The sequence below is a fragment of the Mchenga conophoros genome, linkage group LG15 (assembly GCF_057382185.1).
Source record: "Mchenga conophoros isolate Kocher_MC1m ecotype Shallow Benthic linkage group LG15, M_conophoros_male_GT1.1, whole genome shotgun sequence".
NCBI lineage: Eukaryota > Metazoa > Chordata > Actinopteri > Cichliformes > Cichlidae > Mchenga > Mchenga conophoros.
Window position 1 is genome coordinate 16,732,538 of NC_140540.1, and position 25,840 is coordinate 16,758,377.

Consider the following 25,840-nt stretch of genomic DNA (forward strand, 5'->3'; position numbering starts at 1 on the left):
TTTGCAAATGTTTGGAAGGATATTATAAGCTTTGGCAATGGGACTGAAAACAATAATGCTGTGTGTGGCCCAGTGCTTATGTCCACATAGTGTAGTTAAAGACTTGTTCTCAGTTGAAGTTCAAATCGTTAAACAGGGCAAGACGGTTGAAACTGTACAGTGAGCAGTTTTTTAAAAGACTACAAAAACACAGTGTTTTGTTCTTAATGTGTTAAAGGAAAAAGCATAGACTTTATGGGGCTGGAGTATTGTACAAAAATTATTTAAAATGAAAATTGTGCAGTTTCACATCACATCCCAAACATCCTCTCTAGAACCCTTGACCCTATTGTGTATTATTAGCTCAATACTTATTCAAATTTTGAAAATGTGACATCATATTGATAAATTCAAGAGAATGAAAGTAATGAAAATGCATGTTGAGCCCAAATGGTAAATGGCCTGTATTTTTTATAGTGCTTTACTAGTCCCTAAGGACCCCAAAGCGCTTTACACAACCAGTCATCCACCCATTCACACACATTGTCTTTAGACCTGTATATCTAATAGTCACACTGAGCATGAAAATCCAGGGACAAAATACAGTCTTACTGAACCACTTCATACCCAAACAGCAAAAGCAGCACTCTGGACTCTGAATGTCAAACTGAAACCTCCACAGGTCCAAATAAGGTGTCAAGAAACCTATTATCCCCTGTCTGCCACTCCTCTAGGAGAGTTACAGTAAAAGGTAGGCCAGTAGCACAGAGCTTTGTCTGATTATGGATGGTCAGAGAGTACAGGAGATGGGAACGGAGTACCTTAGCGACAAAGAGTGCCTCACAAGATTGACAAGATAGAGATTGGACATGATGCTGTGCTCCATTTTAAATGTGTATGTGAAGTAAGTTTCCTGTACCTTTCAGCAACTTTGGACATCTTCATGCAGTGACGATCTAGCTGGGTATTCAGGAATACGATCTGAAAAAGACAATGAGCAATAAACTATACCAAAAAATCTTTTTATATAAAGGTTTTTGAATCTGATTGCATGATCTCAACTAGAGCTAGCAAATACCTGTAACAGAAATAAATGAAAAGGAGCTTGTTGAGTCAGCTGGCAGTGTCTATGTCAATCGGCAATACTGTTAGTGCTACCATTTCTCATAATTACTGTTTGTGCGAGAAAACAATCCAGCAGATTTGAAAAGATTTGACAAGGTGGGCACCGCACAAAATGCGTTACAATGTCTGCCAATCTTCTCTGTAATTGGCCTGCGGCTGTGAAATCCAGTGCTTGTGGCGTTAAAAGCAGAAAGAGCACAAAACACTGACATCTTCTCTAATGATGGCTTATAATTTTGTCAACATTTGAACTGATTTTTACCTCCTTTTCTACATCCTCCTTGGTGCCTTTCCTGCAGTGGTGTAAAGGAGTGTGTATGGGACTCTGAGACTGTGTTCCCTCCTCTATCACACCATACACCGACTGGGCCATTCAACCATGATGAGAGAGGAGAAGTGGGTAAGTATTAGAAGGTACACTTATTTTCTTGCAGTGTGGGAAATGATATGTTATGTTGTTTAAAAAATGCAAGGGACATGAATTTTAACACAACTTACAAAAAATTTTAAAAAAAGGAATAAACTTGTTGCATGGGGTATATTTTAAAAAATCTCTTTAAAAAGATTCCTGTCACAAAGTTGACAGCTAAGGTTTTACCTTCTTAACTCTGTGAGGATTCTTCATGCGTCTACATTTCCTGATGTCCATCTCTGTGGTGTTAACACATCCAGGCTGCAGAAAAAAACACCCCAAGGAAAACAATGTCATTGCATCAGCACTATTTGAGAATGCGGATTAGGTGGGTGGCTATAATCTCACATAGACAGGAAGTGTGTATGTGAGACTTACCACAGGTCTGTGGACATCCCAGAAAGCTCTCTCTTGGCTGTCCAGGATCTTCCTTTCAATTTTATCCTTTTTCCTGTCAATCCTGCAGAATAGAGCAGTGTTTTTTAACAATAATGAGGCTCAGAACAGACTCAGTCTACAGTGTACTCTAGCTTCATACACACTGTCTGCATCCACATACTGTGTAACTCTGTGTTATTCCAGGTACTTGAGTACTTCCAGTTTTTTGATATCTACATTTCATTTTTTTCAAAAAGAAATTAATTTAAAAATTAAGAATATTCACCGTGAGTTAAAAAAGCATTTAAAATTGTCTAACAGGCTTCAAGAATAATAAGAATAACAATTGTATAATTTGTTGATCTTCATAATGTTTAATAGGTTATGACTTTAACTTTTAACTTAATAATTTTAAGGAATTGCTACTTTGCATACTAGTATTTAAAGTCTTTGACCCCTGGCAACGTGCATTATGTTTGTTTATGTGCTAGACTTCCACATTGTTACTTATTTAGAAGAAGAAGAAAAATTAGAAAACATTTTAATACTAGTTTCGTGAATCATGATCAGATTAGAAATGCTGGTCATATATACCTGGAACCAAAACATGGAAGCAAATGTAATAATAGCAGTTCACTTTATTTCACAAAGATCTTGGGAACATTTTGGAAATTACAGCTTTCCCTCAGACTGATGCAACTGTGGATTCATAATCAAAAGAAGGCTGGCAAAGGATGGTGGAAAACGGAGCAGTGTGTACAGTCTCCACTCTTCTTCCATTTTCGAATTTCCATGTGTTCCAAGTAAGTATTGCCTATGTTTGTTAGTTTAAAGAGCATCTGATGTGAAACACACCTGTAGACACGTCAATCCTAATCTCACAGTGGTAATCTTACACAAAACCACACGTACAAATGCTCACTTCTCATGATTGCTTGTCTTTTACCTTGAGTGTGAATGACATCAGTGCATGCACTGCAGTTTCATGTGTTGCCTTGGTAACAGATCACACTTACTTGACCTGGGCCTCAGCCTGCATGTAGATAAACTCCCACTTCCTGGCAAAAGCTCTCTGCAGCCTGGCCAGGTTCTCCTGTTAGAAATGAGAGAGAAACATTATCAAAAGTCAACAAGGAAAAACAATAGTTGGGAAAAAAAATACTGTTAAATACACGTGACAGTTTTAAAGTTTGAGTCTGCTCCAAGAAGTAATTTAGATTTCATGCCATCACAGACACACTCCTGTCTGACCTTTAAGAGGCTGTATTTTTTTGGTCCCAGAGCTTGACGCACTGATCAATACTTGGACTAATAGCTTAGAGCAACAGTTCAACACTCACAGCCTCATAATCTGCCAGCTCCAGCCTCGTCTTGTTCTGCATGGTCCGCTTGCACAGGTAAATAGCTGAAGGAGAAAGAGAGAGAAAGAATTAATCACAGAGACATCCCTGTTCCTCCTTTTCACTCATCTGTGCTCATCTCTCACTCTCTGTGCAACCCACCTCTCCTCTCCTCACCACCCATTTTACATGGACTACAATCCCTCTCAAGCTGCCTGCCCACCATTGGGATTATGAGGCAGTTTTAAGAGTCCCTGAACTCCCAAACCAAAAACTCCAGTCGTGGCTGTGTCTGAAAGGATGAAGGGCAGGAAGTGGAACAGTGATTGACTAATCATGTCAGCTGTTCGCCTCCTCAACTAAAAGTACAGTGCTTACTGGGCTTCAGTGCTTTGCTCAGTGGGAGTTTGTTGAGCTTTAGTTATAAATTGCAGGCTTATGCCTTCTCATCTGTTTACGGTTGCTTCATCTTTCTTCAGATCAGAAAAATCGGAAAAAAATCTACATAGTCAAGACTTGAAATGAAACACTGTATTGAAAAGAATAGCACGGTTATATCAACTCAATAAAAATAAATAAATAAAGGTTAAAACTCTGTGTCTTGGTGAGACATTATGACATGAAAATATGTAGTTTTCATCAATTAATAAGAATATTATGACATATTGAAATTAATGCATAAAGTTGATTCTCTTTATCTGGATGCAGCGTTTTCTGTGGAAGAAACGATTTGTCACTCATCCATGTTACTTGGTCAGGCTCAGCTGACTGCAGGCATCCCCAATTAGTTACTTATTAATATTCCCTACAGTGGGATATTTAATTGGTGTCTGCTTGTTATAATCACTTTTTAAGCTACACAGTCTAGTTTTTGCTGCATAAAGCTTGTTCAGAGTTGAGCTGACAGACAAAAGTTAGATAAATTATCCAGTTATAATCTTTCTGCTCCTAATAAAAAGGCAGTCAGAAAACATGTTTTTCCAAAGGTTTTGCCTCAAGATCAGATGTAGATTGATAAGATCCATATCTTATCCCTCAGTTATTATTGATGGTTATTCATACCCTGCTAATGTTGGAGGTGTAGTTTGCACTTTACATAATACCTCAGAAGCAGCTGTTGTAAATTAGATTAGAGACCGGGACCACAGAAAGCATTAGTTTCACCTTAAATTCAGTATAACACTAGCAGGTTTCGTTCCATGCAGTGATGCTATATTACTGTTTCCAACCCACGTATACTATTTCTAATCCATTTAATTAATCTTATGACTAAAGCATTGCTCTTTAAAACTTAAAGGACAATCAAAAACCACAAAATGTCAAGATATTCCTTGAAGTTTCTCACCATAGTCTGTGTTCTCAGGCTCCCAGCAGTTGGACGGCCAGAAATATGGCGCCTGAGGACAAAACAAAGTAGAAATGTGAAAATCAAAAGTGATGCTGAATTGCTGCTGATTGTTCCCTGAACCTCCCAGGTCACGATTTATGAGTCAAAACTATTTGACAAAACTGGAGTGATGATGATGACCTTTACAAGATAGCTGTTTGCCTCTGAGACACAGGGGAGCACATGATTGTCTTGCTTCACCAATCAAAATATTTTTTATTATCAGGGCAGGAGAGATTCAGAACAGCCAACTTCTAAAACTTTTCACACCTCTGCAACACCCCAGGGGGCTATTACTCATGGAAAAGTATTGCAGAAAACAATAAAAGAATGACAGCTGGGAAGTAAACAGTCAGAAAACAGAACAATAAGCCGCCAGGCAAAGAACAGACAGGACAGGTTCTGTATTTGACAAAAAACTATGTAAAACTGTTAAACGAGTCCAAACCATCTGTAGTATTTTCATTGAGAAGAGATATTACACAATTGTGATTTTTCTGCCCTGTGTTTCTCTTTATCTTGCACTTGATTTGCCTCCAAAAGGAAATGCTAATGAGTGGTGATTATCTTTATGAAGCTCTTTCGGCTACAGCAAATAGACCTCCTCCTCCTCCCCTCTTTTATTCCACTTCACTTTGAAGGAGGAGAACCAAGGTCAAATAACCTAATGTGCACTGTTGGTTTAATTAAACTGCTCTTCTGGCTTCACTGGAGATTCAATCCTGTAACTGCAGTATGTATAGGAAGAAGATGCTACATAGAAATCATTCTAATCGCACCACATGCTGCTTTTGCATTCACAAATGAGGAATTTGAAAACATGGTTTCCTTTCTTTAATTAGAGACTTCAGTCTGGCATAATTAATATGCAAGCTTAATGCCACTGCCTTATCTGTGAACAGTGAAGGAGGCACAAAATGTCAGCCTTACTTTATTTTTTTTTTGTTCTTTGATATGAGTCTCTAATTGTAGTGTGGGCTGCTACACTACATGTCCCTGTAAAGATTCTGGTAGCTGCCTATTTGGCCCGGACCAGACCTGCTTCCTCTGAGCTCTTGATGAATATTTTAACAGCTCACCATCCATTTTTAATAGGGTCACAGGATCCCAACATAGTACTGAAGAAACTGTAGTGGACAGGGCCCCAGTGCTTCTATAACGAAGCAAGTAATCGTCAGTGGCTGATTGGTATATTGTAGGCGACCCCACAGCTAGATTAAACTTGCTGGAGGTTTTTTATTATCTCTTACAATTACACAGAATGAAGAAGGCATTAGTGTGAGAGTCATGTCTGGCACAAAAGGGAACATAAAAGGGAACATAAAAGGGAACATTAAAGAAAAACTATTTTCATCTATTGACAATAAAGAGCCGGTACTCGAAACTTACTATATCTACATTTCAAAAGCTATCTGAATGTGCTGAGTCAACCACAATTTTTCCACCATGTTAAGAATAGCTATCAAAAGTAACATCCATCCATCCATTTTCTTCCGCTTATCCAGGGCTGGTTCGTGGGGGCAGCAGCCCAAGCAGAGAAGCCCAGACCTCCCTCTCCCCAGCCACCTCCTCCAGCTTGTCCGGGGGAACACCAAGGCTTTCCCAGGCCAGCCAAGAGATATAATCTCTCCAGTGTGTCCTGGGTTTGCCCCGGGTCCTCCTCCGCGAGTCGCTACCTTATTGTGGTGGACGGGTTTGCGCGACCCAGGGATCCCAGGGGCTATGTAGGGCTGTGCAATATGACCAAAACCTCATATCCCGATATAAAACATCTATCGTCCGATAACTGTATCATTATCGGACGATACATGTTTCACAAAAATTTAACATTTTCTGTAAATTCAGAGTTTCAGGTAATCATTAGCTATCCAGTTTCATGTAGTGGTTCAATCCCTTACTTACTCACTTGAATTTTTCACCCGTCTATACAGAAAATAATTTTACGATATTTATCAAAACAAGACACTAACCTAATTAACCATGAAGTATCTAAATGCTGATTGTCACGTTTCTCATTAAGCTTCACATCAGGTATAAATCTTGAGTTTGCTAATAATTAAATGTGGCCATACCTCCTATAGCCTTCTCTGTGTTTTTAACCACTTGGTGTGTCCGCTCACCTGGAAGCGGTAGAAAGTTCCATCGTCTTTCAGGGTAAGGACATGGTCTGAGATTGGGAAAAAGTACCCCTGAGCTGCAATTAAACTCCCAATGTGCATCGCCTCAGCTGTAAAAGGAGCAGAATAAAGAGATAAATAGATTACAGTAGATTCCTCAGCATTGCAGACAGTATTTACATTGCAGTATGGATAGAATTAAGTTGGTTGAAACAACATCTAGACAATGAGATCAAATATGACAGTCATGGAACTGATATTTTGTAACATTACATTAATACAAAACTATGAATCACCTGCCAAGTATACCATCCCTGGAATATTTTTTGAAGTGGAGCATTTTAAGAAATGCAAATATATCAACACAGCTTGTTGAACCTTTGTTTTTGTTTGTTTGTCTGTTTAAAGTGGCTTTCTGCTAGGACTATGGGAATCAGAGGTGGTTGGGATGTACATGGATGACTCAGTGACTGATTCACTGTCCAGGCCGTGGGCTATTGTACCAACAATAAACACTGCTCTCCCACCACCAGGCTTTAGGTCAGGCCAACGAAACAACAAATATAAAACAAATTCTGTTTGTTAAAAAAACAATCTAGTTGCCTCTTTTCCTGTTTGGTATGTTTTCTCTATAGTATTAACTTGTAAATGTTTTCTACAGATAATTGCCAAGTTTTTGTAGTTAGGTCTTCTGAACAACAATGCACCTGCTCACTATAAACATCTCTTCATTGTAAGCATTTATTGCAGGCAATTGTTCAAAAACCTATCATAAAGATAGACACACCCCTGTATTTCTTATTATATAGCGTGCATGCTTTTTATAAATAAATCCTGCTGTTCTGCTATCATGGGAGGTTGTGGCATTTAGAAATCATTCAGCAGAGTACACTCTGCTTTCCCATTTTAAAAACATACCTGGATCCTCAATGGACAGATTCTTCATCAGCCACTGTACAATATCTGCACCTGTATCAGATCAGATGAGGATAGATAAATAGCTGCGATACATGGTGTGTTTACAATAATGTACTGAAAGATATAGATTTGGGATTAAACATACAGCAGCCCGGGGGGGCAGGATAGAAGGACACAAAAAACAAAACAAGGGGGCTTCCATTGTTGGGGCAAAATATACACTCAACAGTCATTTTAGTAGTTACCCCTTGCTAGTAACTGGTTGGAGTGGCTTTCACCTTCAGAACTGCCTTGATTTTTAGTGCCATAGATGTAACAAGGTGTGGGAAACATTCCTCAGAGATCGTGGTCCAATAAAGTCATGATAACATTTTGCAATTTCTGCAGATTTGTCAGCTACACATCCAGATCTTTTAGATAGAGAATTGGCAACTGTAGGCCATTTAAGTAAAATGTAATGTTAACCATGACCAAGAAACCAGTTTGAGAGATTTGAGCTTTGTACTATGGTATATTATCCAACTGAAAGAACATGGGTACTGTGTGGAAATACAGGGATGGATGTTAACAGCAACAATGCAATGCTCGCTTGGTAGTAATGGACCATAGTGAGCCAAAAAAATATCAGATCAGGCAACATTTCTTTCATCTTCTGTTGTCAAACCCTGCATCAATTGTAGCCTCAATTTCCTGTTTTTAGCTGGCAGTAGTGCCATTCAGTATGGTCTTCTGCTGCTGTAGCTCATCTGCTTCATACGCTGGTCATGGAAAAAGTGGTTATTTGAGTTATGGCTGCCTTTATGTCAGCTTGAAGCAATCTGACCATTCTTAGGTTTGGACCACTCAATATAAAACTAGATGTTTGGATGGGGAAATCCCAGTAAATCAGTTTCCAAAATAATCAGAGCAGCCCATCTGACACCAACCACCATGTTCAAGGCCACTTAAATAATCTTTCTTCCCTATTTGGATGCTCGGTTTGAACCTCCAACCTACATGCCTAAATGCACTGAACAGGTGTAACTAACAAAGTGGCCAATGAGTGTAAATACACAAGTGCCCCAATTTACACTTCCAAGACAAAACCTAAAGGTAATAGAATGATGATAATAAAAGACATAAGACATAATGCATAATCAAAGGCTTTCTGCATGCTAAAAACTAGGTTAGCTTATCAGTATTTTTCCCTCTAACAGAAAACAAAATCTCAAATGTTTCAACTATTTCACCCAAAACAGTGGTATTCGTTTGAATATAAATATAAAAGATTTTAAATGTGATCCCATACCTCAAAAGATCAATATTTAGAGACTTTAAAACTCTATTAGAGTGGAATTAGAATATCTTCTACTTTCCTTAGTGAGGTGATGTTTAATTTCTTCATCAGTTATTAGTTTCTTAGCCTTCAGCACTCAGCTGCAAACATTTGAGAGATACTGTTCTGCATATCCATTAGCCGCTGGGGTAATTATGTTTATTGATATGCTCTGCTTATTGCATATTGGGTATGCATCTTCCATTAATGCAAAGACTGGGGTAGTGGTGGTGGGGGGTGGGGGTGTTAATAGTCTATGTTTTTGTTTTCATCATTTGTTTCATTCGTTTGCTGTGAAAGCCTCCCACTGCAGCACCAGCCTGTTGGAATGATTTATGCTGTCAGTGAAAGTGATTACAGCCAGCTGGCAAGGGGGCTAACATTCATCCCTACCCATCAGGTTCAACTAACAAATAATGTTTTCTTTTGTTGTTTTTACTTCATTTAAATTCAAAGTTTATTCTGTTGTTGGACAGCTTGACGCACAGATCCCCACAGTCGCAGCTCTACGGGAGAAGTCAGGGGTTGACTGCTTCACTTAAGGGCACCTTGATAGTAGGACAGCATTAGTCATTCTGTTTATGCACTTACACACTTTTTCAAACGTTTAATCATATGTTGTCTTCCCACTTTTACCTAAAGCTATTCAGCTTTTCTGTGCCTCAACAGACTGAAATGCAGCCACCAAGCAGATGATTATTTGAATACAAATGTGGGACCAAGCTGGAGAGCTAGGATGTACTGTATAGTGTTTCACAAAATACCTTGCAAGATGGATTTTTTTGGATGCCTACCCTTGTGTTGTGAAATAAACTAATGCTCTGTCTAGATGACAGGCAGGAAATTGATATCCTGCTCATACCTATGTGTATAGTGTATCATAAGTCTGCAATTAACAGACAGTTTACCTTTTTATAAAGTCTACCCAGATTGTTAATATTTCCATATTTCCTTTTTTCAGGAATAATTCTTCACATACAACCTTAAAAAGAAGCTGAATAAGTAAATATCTCAAAATATCAAATTAAAGTACGTTGATTAAATTATCCTGGAATAGCTGATTGAACTGTCATTTTTCAGCCTCACTAAAACAAGAGGCCCAACAGACATCAGCATTTTCCATCGTCTCATTTTGTTCTCTGGGCACTTAATGTCCATCAGTGATGCACTTCTATAGTTAATGTTTGTACAGTGCAGGTTAGGTCACTTTTTGCTTGACATCTGTCTCTTTTGATTTCTTACCCGTAACGACACTGGGGATTTTCGTCATGAAACTTTTGACAGTTCTGATGGGTACACCGTCCGTCTCGTCCTGGATGCGAGTGATAATGTCTTCAATCTGTAGAATAAGGCAGAAGACAGAGTTTAAAAGTTTGAACAAACAGAAACTTTTATCCATGTGAGACAAGTATTAGTTAAATGTACTTTATTTGGATTTTTCTTAAGATATTTAAACAGTTAATCTTTAAGTTGAAGTGCTGCATTACTTCAAACCAAGACAATGGCAAGCGCTATGATTCATATCTATGCCATCACAAAGAAAATGCAGGATCAGCTCACTTCTCTTCAATTTATGAAGACAAGACTATCGTTAGCTGCAAAGATGCTGCTACAATTTCTACTGTAGAATAAAATATGTCTTGAAAGAAAGAAAAATGATATCATTCATTATATGGTCTAACAAACCAGTTAATTACATTGACTTTAAAATTCAACTGTTTATAAATGCTTCATGGAAATTGATACCAGTGAAAAAACACAGGTAGTTCGTGAAAAAGAAAAGCTCTTCTCCTTTTTCACTTTTTATAGGTTTAACTATACACTTCACCTCTCGCTGTAATGTTGTTTTAACCACAAGACTGAGTCACATGATAACTGAGTCTAATCTAAGCAGGAGTTGAGGTTCAGCAGGACAGCACATATCTGTGGCCCTTAATTACAATTGCACAGATGTTAAACGAAACACGTCACCCACTTTGCACTTAAGTAATCAGATTAGTATTTGATTATCTGGTTTTGATTGCAAGGTTGACACCCCCTCTCTCTTCACAGATGCTTTTTTTGTTTGCGTCAGGGAGTGGGAAGTGAGAAGCTGGTCGCTTTGGAGACAGCTATCGCACACTAACGCACAACCCGGCAGCTATATATAAACCCTGAATGGAACCCAGAGCAACGGCAGAGAGGCAGAGATAACCACATATGCTTTTTACATCTAGACAATTAAAGTGATTACAGAAAAGAAGTGCATTTCACCAGTTTTGAGAAAAACACATTCTACTTCCTACCTGTAGTGCCCATAGTTTATTTTACTGCAAATATGTCCTCAGTTTGTGCAATTTTGCGACCCTTATGAGTATATTTATAATGTGCAGCTGTCAGTGGAGTATAGTTCTAGGAGCCACCCACGCTGGGTTAAAGCTGGTGACTTCCACAACACTCATGCAGACTCAATGTACAGTCTGTTTAAGACTGAACATACTATTCATCCACACAGTTTTTCAATATTTCTTTTTTTTTTTTTTAAAAACATTGCACAATATCCAAAATAATTTAACAACATTGCTTTGCTGGTGTGCTTTTTTTACTTGTATGAATAGCAGAATCCCGTGGATGCATAAAATCACTTCTTCAATGGCCCCCGTCTTTAGAAGCATTAGAATTTTGCTAAAAACAAGCAAGCATACAAACGTAGGGTGAGAGAGGTTAAAGCTGGCTTTAAATCTGCAAGAGAAGAGAAATTCATCCCTTTCATAAGAACAAAAGGAGCAAAAGCAACATATTGGCTTTGCTCTGTGTCTCTTTGAATAACTCAGCTGGGTAAAAGTGCTGTTTTCGCCACACAATTTTCCACTGCATGACTACCAGCAGTTTTTAAAAATATCACAGCTGGTTTTGGTTTGTTTTTATTGACAATACCCCAATGTGATTGCTATACAAATAAAATGCTGTACTCTTCTAGAGTCCACCACCTATTAACTGGATAAACACAGGCAGATAGAAAACTGGTGACTGAGACTAAACAGAAGCTATAGTTTATGCTATATGAAAGGCATTTAAGCTGCTTACACCTGAAAGTAATTAGGTAAATTTACCACTATCTCCTATCATAACCCTCCTGTCCTGTTGCAAGTAGACAGGTGACGTGAAAACGCAGTATTTGTGTCGTCGAAGGGCCTGCAAACATTCAAAAAAAAAGAAATGACTGAAACACATCTTTCTCACTTTCCAGCACAGATGCTTCCAACCAGTCTGGAAATTCAAACTGACAAGCTTCCTGCTTTTACGCCTCTGGCCATCAGACTGCTGTCACCCTGTTCCTCTCTATAGATCCTGGCTGTCTGCCAAAAGCAAAGACATAGAGAGCTCCGGGCTACACTTCAAAATCAATACAACTAATATGATTGTAATAAGATGTTGATAGTGTGGAGGTAGCTGCTCAAATGACTTTAATGGCTTCCACTATCATGAACAATCTACTCATGCTCCATTAATGAAAATAGGCATTCACAACACGTTTACTTCATGCTACAACAGCTGTCACCCACTGAATCTAAAATTGCCCAACACTACTTTGTATATCTGTGACGATGAAACACGAAATGGTATTTTTGAAACAAAAAGGAGGAACATTAAAAAACAATTTTCTGTGTATTTTATAATATTTATCGTTACACGTGACCAAGTTGAGTCGCTGTTGTATTACATAAGTTACATAAGTATCATAATTATTAATACCGATTTGCTGTATGTGGTTGGACTTACTGCCTGTAGCGTTTGGTTTGCAGTTTTTGGTTATGGAGTTAGACTCCATTAGGTGTGAAGCTCCCCCAAATCTGAGGCCATGACTCTGAGCTGGAAAATGGAAATGGCTGAGGAAAGGTTGCTGCCCAAAACATAGGAATTTAAGTACAGCTGTGGAAAAGAAAGTTTTGGAAGCAGCCAGATGCTGCAAATCAAAAACGCATTTGAACAACTGGTCATCAAAATTCCCCCAAAATACTCTTGGTCCACTCCGCAGATTAAAAAACTGGAGATTTGATACAAATTCAAATACGAGCCTTAGATCAATAAGACTTCACCTCATCACACAAGTATGGACTCAAATATCTAATGGACTCAAGCAAACAATTACTTATTTAACTCTCTATTTCTGTGCCTGTGAATCATTTGTTTTCAGCTGTCTCTTAGCTAAAAATATTATGACTACTGAAGAAGAAACTTGCTGCATTGAGAGGAACGTCCACAGGTTAGTCATAGCACTTTGCAATATGACATTAAGCCAGGTTTAATGTTTTTTTCTTGCAGACCCTGTACTGGAACCCTGATGCAATGACATTGCGATCTTTTACCCCCATAACTGAAGACTTCCTTTTAAAGCACAATCCTGGTGCCCTAACATAACATTTTAAAACTAGATTAGTTCAAGATGACTGTTCCGTTTAGATTACTGGTTGATTAGATTGGTAGTTATAATTACTGTATGTGTTGTGTCAGTGTAGATCCTCACAAGTCCATACAAACATATGTGCATGTGTATATAGTTTTGGGGTTGTGTGCTGTATGAATGCGCCTGCTTGTTTGTGTCTTGGCTTGTAGTGCAGCCCAGCGGGAACAGATTTCATCAGACTTATTGCAAGCCGGTCTATTTAACACGCCTGATTACAGTATTATCACCACACACTTAGCATGGACCAGCTAGCGGGCTGGCAGGCATCTTGGCAGACAGGTTGGTTACAGGGAGAAAAGGGCTGTGCTACTGACTGTGGTTTAATGATCTCTTTGGGCAAAAAAAAAAGAAAGAAAAAAGAATGTCTATCTATTTGTACTTACCAGAAATGCCATCGTCATGGTCCCTCACTAAGCCATTAATTGTCTGATTGGGTATCGTACTTACCTGACTGTTACGCTAGAGGGGTGTCAAACTCAATTGCAGAGGGGGCCAAAACTCAAGGCACACTTTAGGTCACGGGCCAAACAAGATAAAGATTTATCGAACACACTAAAACAATGTTTTTTAAACACAAATATGAAGGAAAACAGACAGGAATATTATTCCAGATTAAATCAACTTAAAAAAATAAACTTTAACTATAAATATTTTGCTCCACATAAAAATATATCCTGTCAAAATTATGCAAGTTAGAAATATCAACATGCTGCCAAAAACCCCAGAAAAAATAAATGAAAGCATACACAAGGTTGGAGCCGCATGTAGACGGAGCTGGGCATTGCTGCAGGAATGGAACTAATAAACTGTGCGGGCCATTCAGTGTCGTACTTTGCCCTGAGTGTCCCATTACACGGCAGCTCCATCTGAATCTGCACAGGTGCAGTTCAGCAAAGTCCGCTGACTTGGTTCAAGTGAGGCAGGTTGCACTGGTGCATTTGTGACAGCTTCACTTGAAATGCCTTCACCGCATCATACATGCCATGTCCATGTACTGACAGATTTCCTTGCTGAGCTCAAAAACTCTATTGAGAACTTTTCCCCAACTCAGCCAACGGACCTCTGTATGATGAGGAATGTCGGCAAACTCTGAATCTATTTCCCACATGGAAGGAAGTGGAATTGTCCTTGGGAGGTAATTTTCCTGTCGGGGCACTGATAGGAGATCCGTCAGAGTTACGACTCCTGGGAGACCCGGGCAACCCTTGGATAGTAAGTTCAATAAAAATATGGGGAAGAGTACTTAAAAAGTACCATTTAAACCAGAGGGCCGGTTTCCTTAAATGGTTTGCATATGACCCAGAATTTTTGCCTAGTAAGTTCGACTCGACATTCAAAACATGGGCAAATAAAGGTCTCACCACATACAGTACCTTGTTGAAAAATGGAAAAGTGATGAGTTTCCAAGACCTTAAGAAAAAGTTTGGGTTGCAAAATCCAGATCTTTTTAGATATTTGCAACTGAGGGACTTCCTGAATAAAAAGCTAAAAAATTCTCAGTTATCAACTGGGAATGAAGAGATTATAAATATATTCGAGAACGCGTATAGAGATGGACCCTATCAAAAAAAATTTTCCAAATTATATTGTTCACTGATCAATCTACAGGGTCATGATACAAGATATGTTAAAGGAAGATGGGAAACAGAGAGCAATCTATTCTTAACAGGAGAGGAATGGGATGGGATTTGTAGGCAGCAGTGGTCAGTAACAAGCTCCCCCTCGTGGAGGGAATTCAGCTGGAAGAACGTAATTCGTTATTTTATTACCCCAGCCCAAAAATTCAATTATTCTCAGAATACAACATGCTGGAGGCATTGTGGACATGCAACAGCAAATCATTTTCACATTTTTTGGGAATGTCCCCGTGTGGTTCCATTTTGGAAGGAAACACATAAGGTCATGGAAACAATCTTTCAAAAGAAAATACAATTTCATTTTGCATTATTGTACCTAGGCAACCTAGAGAGTCTTAATCTATGCAAACCGGATAAATATTTGTTCAGTGTGCTGTCGGTAGCTTGCAAAAAGGCCATAACTCGCCTTTGGATTAAAGAGGATATTCCTACCATAGATGAATGGATTGATGTGATATATAATATTTTTGTTATGGAAAGAATAACTTTTAGGCTAAAATGCCAGGCGGACGCATTTGATGAATATTGGTTGAAATGGTTGAAATATGTACAAAATGGGAGGCCCGATTTTGTATAATGTCATTGTATTTCTTGGTTTGTTTGTTCTTGTGTTTTGTTTGGTCTTGTTTTGGTCCGTTTGTCTCTTATGTTGTTGCTCGGTTTGGTTTTGCTTTCCCCCTCATGGTGATTAAATTGAATTTGTTGTATATGTTGTATAAATAAGAAAACTAATAAAAATTAAAAATAAAAAAAAGACTGAAATTGACGGTGATTTAAACGTTTAGCTCAGATAAAGTTTACGGTTTGCGTTACGGTGACTATCTGTTGTAAGTCCAACAAGTTTGTCCCAGGGCAGTTTCATGTCGGTTACACTTTGACATACGTTTTAAAAATGTATTTTCCTGTCGCTGTCCCGTGCATCGATTTAATGTTCAGTATTTCCTCTCCACGGATGAAGATGGTCAGCTGTGCAATGTCCATCATGTCTGTACTTTCATCCACAGCAAGATATTATGCAATAAAGTTTTTGCTTCTTTCACACAACTGGCTCTGCTTTCAGAATCAACTTGTCTCTCCACCATTGTGAGCGGCTAGCTTCAAACAGAAGTTTGACTTGATTGAAGCGGGAATGTTCCCAGTTAGCCTAGCATTCAGCAAGGAGGCTGCAGCGCTGCATTATGGGATCTGTAGTTTGTATATTATTAGCGCCTCATATCGCCGGGCCATGCATAACAATAATAGTACATCTATATAAAATGATCTCGGGCCGGATATAAATGTACGCCGGGCCGGATGTGGCCCGCAGACCTTGACTTTGACACATGTGCGCTAGATGGAAAAGCACATAAACATGAACATAATATATCTGTATAAAAAAGTACAAAACATATTTCTACACTTTTCTTTCCAAATTAACTTATTTCAGCAGGTATTGTGAAGCATTAGTTGCATAACAGACATGCTACCTATCCATCCATCCAACACAAGGTAAAAGAAAGGTACTGCACACCTAGAATTTCTCCCTCAATGATACAACCATACAGACTATTTCATTGGTCGTTGCATCATAAAACCAGTTATCAGTTGAGAACATTTATTTAACCTCCAGCACTGTGACTAATGATGGTAAAATTATTTACTCAAGAGTTTCTTTTTTTCCCCCAAATGCAAACGGGCTGAAGCATGAGTCAGGACGAGGGCACAATAATTCAAAGCTCAACAACCTGGCATGCACACCTAAACACGCAGAGGAGGCTAACACAAAGTACATTTTATTGTAAAATAGCCCCCTTTTGAATTCCTGTCCCTGAAACAGCTGCAATTATCCTTTCATAGCAAAAAGCGAATTACGTGGGAGAGAAGACTGACAAGGCCATTACTATGGTTATAATGGAGCAGGGATACATCCTGCTGAGAGAGAAAATGTCAGCCACAGACTTGAAGAATGGGAATTTTTGTGCAGTGATACCTGGGCAACACATTTTGAGAGAAAAGAAAGAAAATTACCTCCTCTGAACCGTGCAGTTCCCAAGCCATCCCCACAGTGAAAGTTAACATGCTGCTAGATTGATAACAGCCTGGCTGAAGGCCAGCTGGACAACAAGCAGATAGATGACTTCAAGTCAACAATCTTGAGTTGAATAGCCTCGCTGTTTGTTTGACTGCAGTTTTGATCATTTAATGGTCTCACTCATCTTGATCTTTCCAGACAGATTATTTACAGTTCCTTTAGTACTGTAAGACTATTTTCATCCATTCTAGGGCTCATGAGTTATTTTTGTAACTCATGTACTAACACCAATCAAACCTAAATGTACCTTGGGAGGATTGAATGCCATGAATTTATTAATTTGAATTTTCGGGGAGGCAAACATAGTATGAACAGGAGACCATTGGCTGATTTGGCTCCTTCCGGATCTACTTCAGTAGATTGCATATTACCTTCCTAAGACCATTCACAATCAACTGATTGCAACACATTCCTCTGTGCTTTGAGTGGCACTTGCATACTGACAAGAAACTCGGAAAGAAAGTCAAGAGCCAAGCACAGGAAAAAAGGGATTAGAGATTCTGTGAAAGCGCTTACCGAGAGCCGCGCGAGCAGATACAATTTGTCAAAAAATGCAGCATAATAGACTATGAGCTTAAAATATTCAACACAGTGCAATGGACTCAAGAATCATGTTGGCAATGCAACAAAAAAGGCTCAATTTACATGTGTTCAAGACTGTCACCAGCAGCCTAGCAAGCAGTTTCTTCAATTTCTGGTTTTTATGATAGTCATAGTAACTTAGTCTGCTTTTTGGCTTAATGTCATGCATATATGCTTCATATAGCATGTTTATGTCAGACATTTGTCCCCAATTTGACACAAAACGCGTGAAGTAATTCATCATGCAAAAGTCAGAGTGTCACGGACCCGGCTCTGGAGGACTCGGGGGTCCGTGAGCAGTTTTGACTGTTTTTTTGACTGATTGTTATTATTATTATTATCGTTATTATTTGGTGATGTGTGTGTTTTTCTGCACAATGCTGTGTTATTCTGTGTTCCACTCATTATATGTATAGGCAGGGTGTGGGTGTGTACGTGTGTGTGTGTCTGCGGGTGTGGCTGGAGGATGGAGCACAGCCACCTGCAGGCCTGATGGGTGTGGCCCTGTGGGAGGACTGGCCACACCTGAAGTTCCTGTCACACCTGAGCACACACACGGGAGTCATGTCCCCACAGTCTGCCAGCCAGAATGTGACACAGAGCCAGCCAGTATAGTCTGTATATTAGAAAGTTTATCCGCAAACTCAACATTTAATATCTCACTATAAAGAAATATTATGAAAAGCAGCTGTTTTTATAATTCATCCCTTGTAGCATGCCGTTATGGGTGGTTGACACATGTTATGTTCCTAACAGCAATTCAAAGTAATTACAAAATCTAGCGAGAACTGGTAATAATGCGACATGTGACAGAAACAAATAAAGCACTGAAATTGTGTAAAAATAGTACAGAGAGATCTGATGAAGAAAGATTACCTTGGAAACAGCACAAACCAATCAAGATATAATTACATATCCTACATACATCGGATACATCGGCTCACACAGGTGATAATTAAACATCTTACCTTCTCCATTAATGCTACTGGGCAAAGACAGAAATCTCTATAAGAAACTAAAACGCTACAGCATATTTCAAAATTCTCTCTCTAAAATGCTAATGGGTCATATTACCCGTAACACTCCAAATATTTTAACAAATTACGCATCTTTTTTTCCCCATTCTGAATTAGGCAGATATGAAGTTTGCTATTTACAGCTGTTCATGTCGGGTCTAGACTGATACTGACTGGAGTTTTAATTCCAGATTAGTCCAAAAAAGGTATAGTGTTCAGTCTTATTTTAGTCAGAAAAATCACAACCTCTTGTTTTGAAGCTTAAAACAACCAGGTGGCACATCAAGTGCTGTTGTGCTAGGCAAGAAGCTAACTACTAGGACATTTAACAAGCTCTAACAAGCTCTTTCTGCAGTCCTGGACTGGGAAATGCATGCCAAACCAGGCAACAATTCGTTTCCCAGCCAAAAATCCCAACAAACAACTTGCAACCAGACCCGGATCTTTGGCAAGTAACACCTGTAAAGTGGCTTAGTCATTACGCTGAAGGTCTTCTAGATGCTGACAATCAGCCATACAAATGGAGAAAGCTACTTGCGTTTCAGCTGAAGAACAAGTGCACAGTTGGAAACTAAAAGGTATATCCAGTGGAAATGGGGTGTAAGGGCTTTGTAGTCAGTTTAGCTGTAAGGCTTCAGAGGGGGCTCTAGGAAGGCAATCAAAGCAATCAAAGAACTCACCATGGTTCCAAAATAGCCAGTCACTGTCTTGGAGTAAAAAGAAGAGGCAATGTCGGAGCCACCGCCTAAAAAATAACTACAAGACTCAACCTGCAGCAAGCCTGTGCTTAGGTACAAAGCCAAGCAATCGTTTCACTAGAACTACATTACAAAGTTGCTTTAACACTTCCATATACTGTAAGTATAGTAACTATATGGAGGGAATATACTGTATCTATAGTTATACTCCAGGCACTCTAGGGTTGGAGATGAAGTAGTGTGTGAAGCCATGCTTTAGTGTGTGCTTGGATGTGTGTAGGTGTAAGTATAAGTGTCATCCAAGGTAACAGTTCCTTCTGAGACCAGTTTTTCTTTTAGTAGAGCACCTTGCCTCCCCTTCAGTTTCTTGCATCCCACTGCTAACGCTCAGAGATCTCTGCACTGCTGCAGATATCACATGATTTTCCTGTAGAGCAGATTACAATCAGTCTTAATCTTAAAATTTGACTGCTGGGCTTAATTTTAAGATTTGACTGCTGGGGGGGTCATTTTTATTGTTTCACTGTGAACTTTTTGTCAGTTTTTGTATTGATATAGTTGATGGTAGAACGGTGCTCTTTTTTCCCTTTGTGTCCCTATGAATAATACCCAAGGCTCTAAGGTAAGTCCACTAAGAATAGAGGGCTGTCTGACTTCCTCTCAAGAATTATATTTTTAGCAATGGGGTGATAACACTTTATGAAATGCTTTTATGAGATTATGAATATACAGTAAAAGAATATGAATCCTCCACTGTTACTTTTGGAGTGTAATATACAGTCTCACAGTCTTCTAGTGTTATATTACAATGTGAATACATTATACATTGGAATACACTGGAACAGCAACATCCAGCGAATGAATAATTTTACAATTCGAGCTAGACTTATATTACTTTGTAAGGAATTTAAAAGTGCATTTTTAGGTATAATTATTTTTTTAAAGTAATACCATATCTTATTAATTTTTACAGAGGGTCTAGATTCCCCAAAAGCCTGTTAAAGTTACATAAGCCAACTCTGTTTACTTGGATGATCTAGCTGGAATAACGTTAGTCCCTGAAGACCTGGGCCCTGTGCTTCGTACGTCGCTTACTACATCCAAGATCAAATGAAACATCCAAGACCAAACCATCGCGCTAACCGTGAGCGCGCTAATCCGGTTCCCCGAACACACCTGCTGTTGACGATTAGTACAGCTGGACGCAGTAATGTGACATCACTGGGTGTCGTAAAAGGGGCTACGCATCGATAGTAGAAACATTGATCGGCAACCCTCTGATTGGTCGGCGAAAATGTCGACGGAGCGCGCTCGGCTCGGTATTTTTCGGCAGCAGAGCAAGAACTCTTGAGTGAGGGATTTCAGGAGTTTCAGAGTTTAATCAGAACGCAAGGGAACACTGCAAAGGCTGCAAAAGCAAGGAGCGAGGGCTGGCAGGAAGTTGCTGACAAATTAAACTCGTAAGTAATTTAATAATAACAATAATAATGGAGTGGATTGATATAGCGCTTTTCAAGGCACCCAAAGCGCTTTACAATGCCACTATTCAGTCACTCTCACATTCACACACTGGTGGAGGCAGCTACAGTTGTAGCCACAGCTGCCCTGGGGCAGACTGACAGAAGCCAGGCTGCCATATCGCGCCATCGGCCCCTCTGGCCAACACCAGTAGGCAGTAGGGTAGATTTATTATATTACACTATATTATCCAATATTATATTACATTATATTATAATATGTTATATTTTATCCTCTTTCACATTAGAGCCACGACAGGACCCACTAGAACATGGGAACAGGTAAAAGTGAAATATAAGAATATTCTACAGAATGGTAATATTTATCACTTATATTGCTTTTAGTCTCTTGGAAAGAGACCCTGGAATAATCTGTTTGTTTATAACAGCAACCAAGAAAAGGGCAGAGGAAAAAAAGACAGGTGGTGGTCCTGCACCCCCTCGTCAACAAGTTGGTTAAGTAAATAATACCCTCACGGGAATATCGATATCTCTCTATGAGCACACTGTCGCGCTGAGCTAAAGGATCCTGTCTGTCCCGCAATATACGCTGAATTCTGAGGACTCTCCTTATCAATCTTGCACCTTCCGCAATGGGTTGCTCGCGTATACGGACAGGATATGACTGCGACAGACTTCCCAAATCCACCTTCGCTTTTATAGCCGTGGTCTCTCATCTTGATTACACGAAGTAATTTACAATTACTACTCTGAAATATGAATTACATCTGTAATAATCACATACATGTAATAGAATGTTAATAGTACATTTCCCTTTTTTAGGGAATGACCTGTATGTATCTGTGTGAAATCAATAAAAGGATCAAGTGCTGCATTATCTTTGGTTACATTGATGTTATTTATTTATGGTGAAACAGTGGTGGAATATCGCTGTTGCTTTCGTATGAATGACGCGGGCATACCTGCGTGGCCGCGATCTAATCCTGTTTACATAAAGTAAACCTGCTCCCCAGCAGGTTTACGCTGTTGCTATGACAGCAAGTCCCGGATGGGCTTCGGGGAACCGAACGATCCAGGATCACGCGAAATCGTCAACAATCTCATCCAGCTAACTCACTTAGCGCGGTACGAAGAACAGGCCCCTGGACTAAATTCACAGATAATAATAAATATAAATATTTATTAGGAAATTGTTTTTGTGAATGACTGCCCCGCTTGCCAGCAGGCACTAACATATCAAATGTGAGTAAGGCAAAGAGCTACAAAGAAAGCTTATGATACGATGAGTTTACAGTTAGGTTAGGTTGACACCAGCTGTATTTGTCAGTGTTATGAAGGTTTTATCTACTGAGTGAAATGCATAGTGGTGCATTTATTCTCTTGTTCATGCCACACAAGGTATTATCAAGGGCTGTCACTGTGCAGTGTGTGTGTGTGTGTGTGTGTGTGTGTGTGTGTGTGTGTGTGTGTGTGTGTGTGTGTGTGTACAAACAAACCAAATTGTAAGTTATGTAATACAAAATGCAATCAATAGGTTAGATTGAGACCGACCAGTCCTAAATGAAAACATGGTATGCTTTAGTTTTGCTAACATGCTCAAGATGACTTGCTGAAGTTCAAACTGAACATTAGAATGGCGAAGAGATTTTAAGTGGCATGTGTTGAGTATTTCAGAAACTGCTGATCCACTGGAATTTTCCTATACAGATACCTTGAGGGTTTACAGAGGATGGTCTAAAAAAAAGAGAAAATATCCAGTGAGCAGCAGTTCTCTGGTTGAGCCGTTTTGTTGCCAGATGTCAGAGGAGAATGACCAGACTTCTTTGAGCTAAAAGGAGAGCAAGAGTGGCTCAAATAGCCACTTGTTACAATACATGGATCCTTGAATCAAATGGGCTATAGCAGCAGAAGACCACACCAGGTGCCACTGCTGTCAGTTGAGAACAGGAAACTGAGGCTATAGTTTGCGCAGGTTCTCCAAAACGAACAAGAGACGATTGCGGAAACGTTTTCTATGGCGTTATTTTTGTGCCTCTATTCTGAGCACATGTAAGAAAAAATTGCAAGCGCAAATGTTGCATTTTGAGGAGAAAATTATTTTGAGCAACGAAAAGTTTAATTTGAGCAGAAAATTCATTGTTGCCTGCAAGAAATGTATTTCAGTGTTTGCTGTTATTTATATACACACACAATAATAGCTGCTCTTGCTCAGTTGTTGGCCACAAAACCAACCAATCACAGACTTGGATGCAAAAATTCTGATTGGTTGTTACAGTCTCCAATCAGCTTGCTAGCTACTGCATTCCGGAAACAGGGTCCAGAATGTAGCTTAATGTAGATTAAAACCAACAATGGTCTTAAAAAATTACAAGTTTTAAAATAAAATAAGTAAACATACTAACCGAAAATGGATTTAGACTGACACTGTAACAGCCAATCAGAATTTTTGCATCCAAGTCTGTGATTGATTGATTTTGTGGCAGACTTAATGGTGTACAGAGAGCTGAGCGTGCACGAAGCAGGGATGGTGTGAGCACGAACGACACACTGAGAGCAGGTCAGCAGAGATCTGAGCAAGAGAAAATGCCAACCACTGAGCAAGAGGGGCTGTTATTGTGTGTGTATGTGGATAATAGCAAACACTGAAATACATTTCTTGCACGCAACAATGAATTTTGTTTGCTCAAATTAAGCTTTACTTCGCTCAAAATATTTTTCTCCTCAAAATGCAACATTTGCGCTTGCAATTGTTTTTCCCCTTACGCTCAGAATAGAGGCACAAAAATAACGCCATAGTTTTCTGCTGCCACATTTGAATGCTAGTGCCAGAATTTGGTGTAAACAACATGAAAGCATGGATCCATCCTATCTTGTATCACCAGTAAGGCTGGCAGTTGTGGTGTAAAATTGTAGTGGAACACTTTGAGCAGCTTAATATCAATTGTACCTGAATATTGTTGCTGACCCTGTGCATCATTTTATTACCTCAATGTACCCATGTTCTATGGGCTGCTTCCAGCAAGATAGCGCAACATGTCACGAAGCTCAGATCATCTCAATTGATAACAAAATTCATCACAGGAAAACTTATGCTTCCTCACTTTACAACCCAAAACAAAACAATAGTTCTAGTTTATGAGAAAAAAAATGCAAGTTTAAACACTGTAAATGTATTTTTAAATATCTATTTAAATTTCTATAATGCTAGACTAGACTAGCATCAACACCTGTGGTAATGTAGCACCTGTCAAGTACCCCATCACTGACTTGAGTAGCTTGATGAGTTCTTTGCTATAAAAAGGAAATGCATAATTTGCACAAGCTCCCAGGTCAGTGAAGAGGATAATTATGATTGTCGACCTTTTGCTTAAGAGCGAAATAATGTACTGATAATAAATCTCCACTGTGATGGAAATTGCATAATAAAGTCTGAGCGCATACAGTTAATGATCAAGCTCTTGTATGCGAGAACTAAAATGAGAGAACTTGGGTAATCCCACATTCAATCTAAAATCTCACGCAAGATATTAGCGTCTTTCTTCATTCCAGAAGATAATCACCATCCCATCCTGGCAAAGGTCAAAGTAGTTTCGTCAAATATATTAAATGTAGTGACTTCGATCAAAATGCGTGTGTGCATTTAACACACACTTCTCACACAGAAGCACACATTAAATGAATTACCGTTCTCCCAGAGTGGGTGTAATGACTCATAGCAGAGATGGTGAACCTGCTTGTGCACAGTGTGCACAGTGTACGGGGTTTATGTCTGAAGGTCAGATTCGATGGCTCGGTGACAGTGATGATGAGCCTTACTGGTTTCAGCCCAGTGCATTTGGCAGCAGGGTTACATGACTGTTAATGGAAGTGTAATGACAACAGGATGGCTTTGCCACAGTTGACTGCCGATGCATCTCTGCCTGACAGCTGATACCATCCCAGGGAAATATGAGGCTGGTCGGGATTCTGGATCACAAAATGAAAATGTCATTTCGTTTGTTTCTTTTACAACAATAACTGCTGAAAAGATCATCTCCAATCATTCCCCCATAGTTGCTTACCCATGTTTAGCCCCACTGTTCATAATGAATAGACAGCCAGCTGGATAAAATAGTACTGCTGACAAATTAATTAAGACTTAAATTATAATATAGTTGGGCTTTTTCAGTTAGAAGATATTAAATGTGTGTTTGCTGTAGGGAATTCTGTGAGGCCAAACTCAGGTACTCTGCTTCTTTAAACCAAGATGCTGTTATGGTTGGTGTATAAAAGGACATTTCTGCACAGGAGAGATGTACTGTTTGCCAGTAATGGAGGATTAACTGCAAAGCAGTAGTCAGACACTGAGCTGCACCTGAATCCTGTCTGCGCCCAAATTTTAAAACAGAAGCTCACGAGGCATCTAAGTTAAAAGCTGGTTGTTGTTTCTGGAAAACATCTGAGGTGAGAATAATTCATGCAGTTGCTAAATATGTCTTCATTCTAGGTGGGCAATGCTTCATTTTATGGTTTCCTGAGTTATGACACCCCTAATGTGTGGAAGGTAGACTAGATATCAAGGGTTTTCTGCAAGCAATGAGCAAGGAACTCAACACCCCATCAATTAAAACACTACATGACTCCATGAACTAACTGCAGGGCTGGCAACATTTAATGACATTTAATGGGAAGCATGGAAAAGACAGATCATGAAGACGTAACAATAAGGAAGTTTTGCAGAGCCACTATTGATTGAACATATTAGTATGTTAGAGACACAAAGAACAGATGAGGCAGATAACAATGCAAAGCTTTGCAAAAATTTGGTCACGTAAGAAGGATCTGAACTAACAAATATTTTTAACAAGGTTAAGTTACATGTTTAAAAAAAAATCCCCAAAGCTACAGAATTCATTAATTATTTATGAATGAATCATATTTCATGGCAATCCATCCAGTTG

At 39.2% G+C, this 25,840-nt stretch overlaps 1 protein-coding gene across 3 annotated transcripts in view; it reads right to left on the bottom strand.

Annotated features, from left to right (window-relative positions):
* The window catches only part of rgs6 (regulator of G protein signaling 6), a 100,365-nt gene that overhangs the window by 9,766 nt on the left and 64,759 nt on the right, over positions 1-25,840 (bottom strand). For all 3 annotated transcript variants that reach the window (XM_085247489.1, XM_085247488.1, XM_085247490.1), the window contains exons 3-12: positions 10,214-10,310; positions 7,657-7,707; positions 6,742-6,848; positions 4,580-4,631; positions 3,235-3,299; positions 2,911-2,987; positions 1,895-1,976; positions 1,703-1,777; positions 1,367-1,468; positions 899-960 (exon numbers count right to left, since the gene is read on the bottom strand). In XM_085247489.1, coding sequence (XP_085103615.1) covers positions 899-960; positions 1,367-1,468; positions 1,703-1,777; positions 1,895-1,976; positions 2,911-2,987; positions 3,235-3,299; positions 4,580-4,631; positions 6,742-6,848; positions 7,657-7,707; positions 10,214-10,310 — 770 coding nt within the window. The remainder of the gene's footprint in view (positions 1-898; positions 961-1,366; positions 1,469-1,702; positions 1,778-1,894; positions 1,977-2,910; positions 2,988-3,234; positions 3,300-4,579; positions 4,632-6,741; positions 6,849-7,656; positions 7,708-10,213; positions 10,311-25,840) is intronic.